This window comes from Vombatus ursinus, unplaced genomic scaffold (assembly GCF_900497805.2).
Source record: "Vombatus ursinus unplaced genomic scaffold, bare-nosed wombat genome assembly UNPS02014768.1, whole genome shotgun sequence".
Lineage (NCBI taxonomy): Eukaryota > Metazoa > Chordata > Mammalia > Diprotodontia > Vombatidae > Vombatus > Vombatus ursinus.
The window spans coordinates 8376758-8377014 of NW_020954546.1; the positions used below are offsets into that span (position 1 = coordinate 8376758).

Sequence of the window (257 nt, forward strand, 5' to 3'; positions counted from 1 at the left end):
GAGGCTCAGAGCTGATGATGGAGGAGTCAGGAGGGGCCTCAGAGCTGTTGATGGACAGGTCAGGAGGGGCCTCAGAGCTGATGATGGATGGGTCAGGAGGGGGCTCACAGCTGATGGAGGAGTCAGGAAGGGGCTCAGAGCTAATGATGGACAGGTCAGGAGGAAGCTCAGAGCTGGTGGAGGAGTCAGGAGGGGCCTCAGAGCTGATGATGGAGGAGTCAGGAGAAGGCTCAGAGCTGATGATGGAAGAGTCAGGA

At 58.4% G+C, this 257-nt stretch overlaps 1 protein-coding gene across 1 annotated transcript in view; it reads right to left on the minus strand.

The window, feature by feature from the left end:
• LOC114042779 (leucine-rich repeat extensin-like protein 3) overlaps positions 1–257 on the minus strand; it is a 2392-nt gene that overhangs the window by 568 nt on the left and 1567 nt on the right. The window contains exon 2 of the mRNA XM_027861489.1: positions 6–236. Coding sequence (XP_027717290.1) covers positions 6–236 — 231 coding nt within the window. The remainder of the gene's footprint in view (positions 1–5; positions 237–257) is intronic.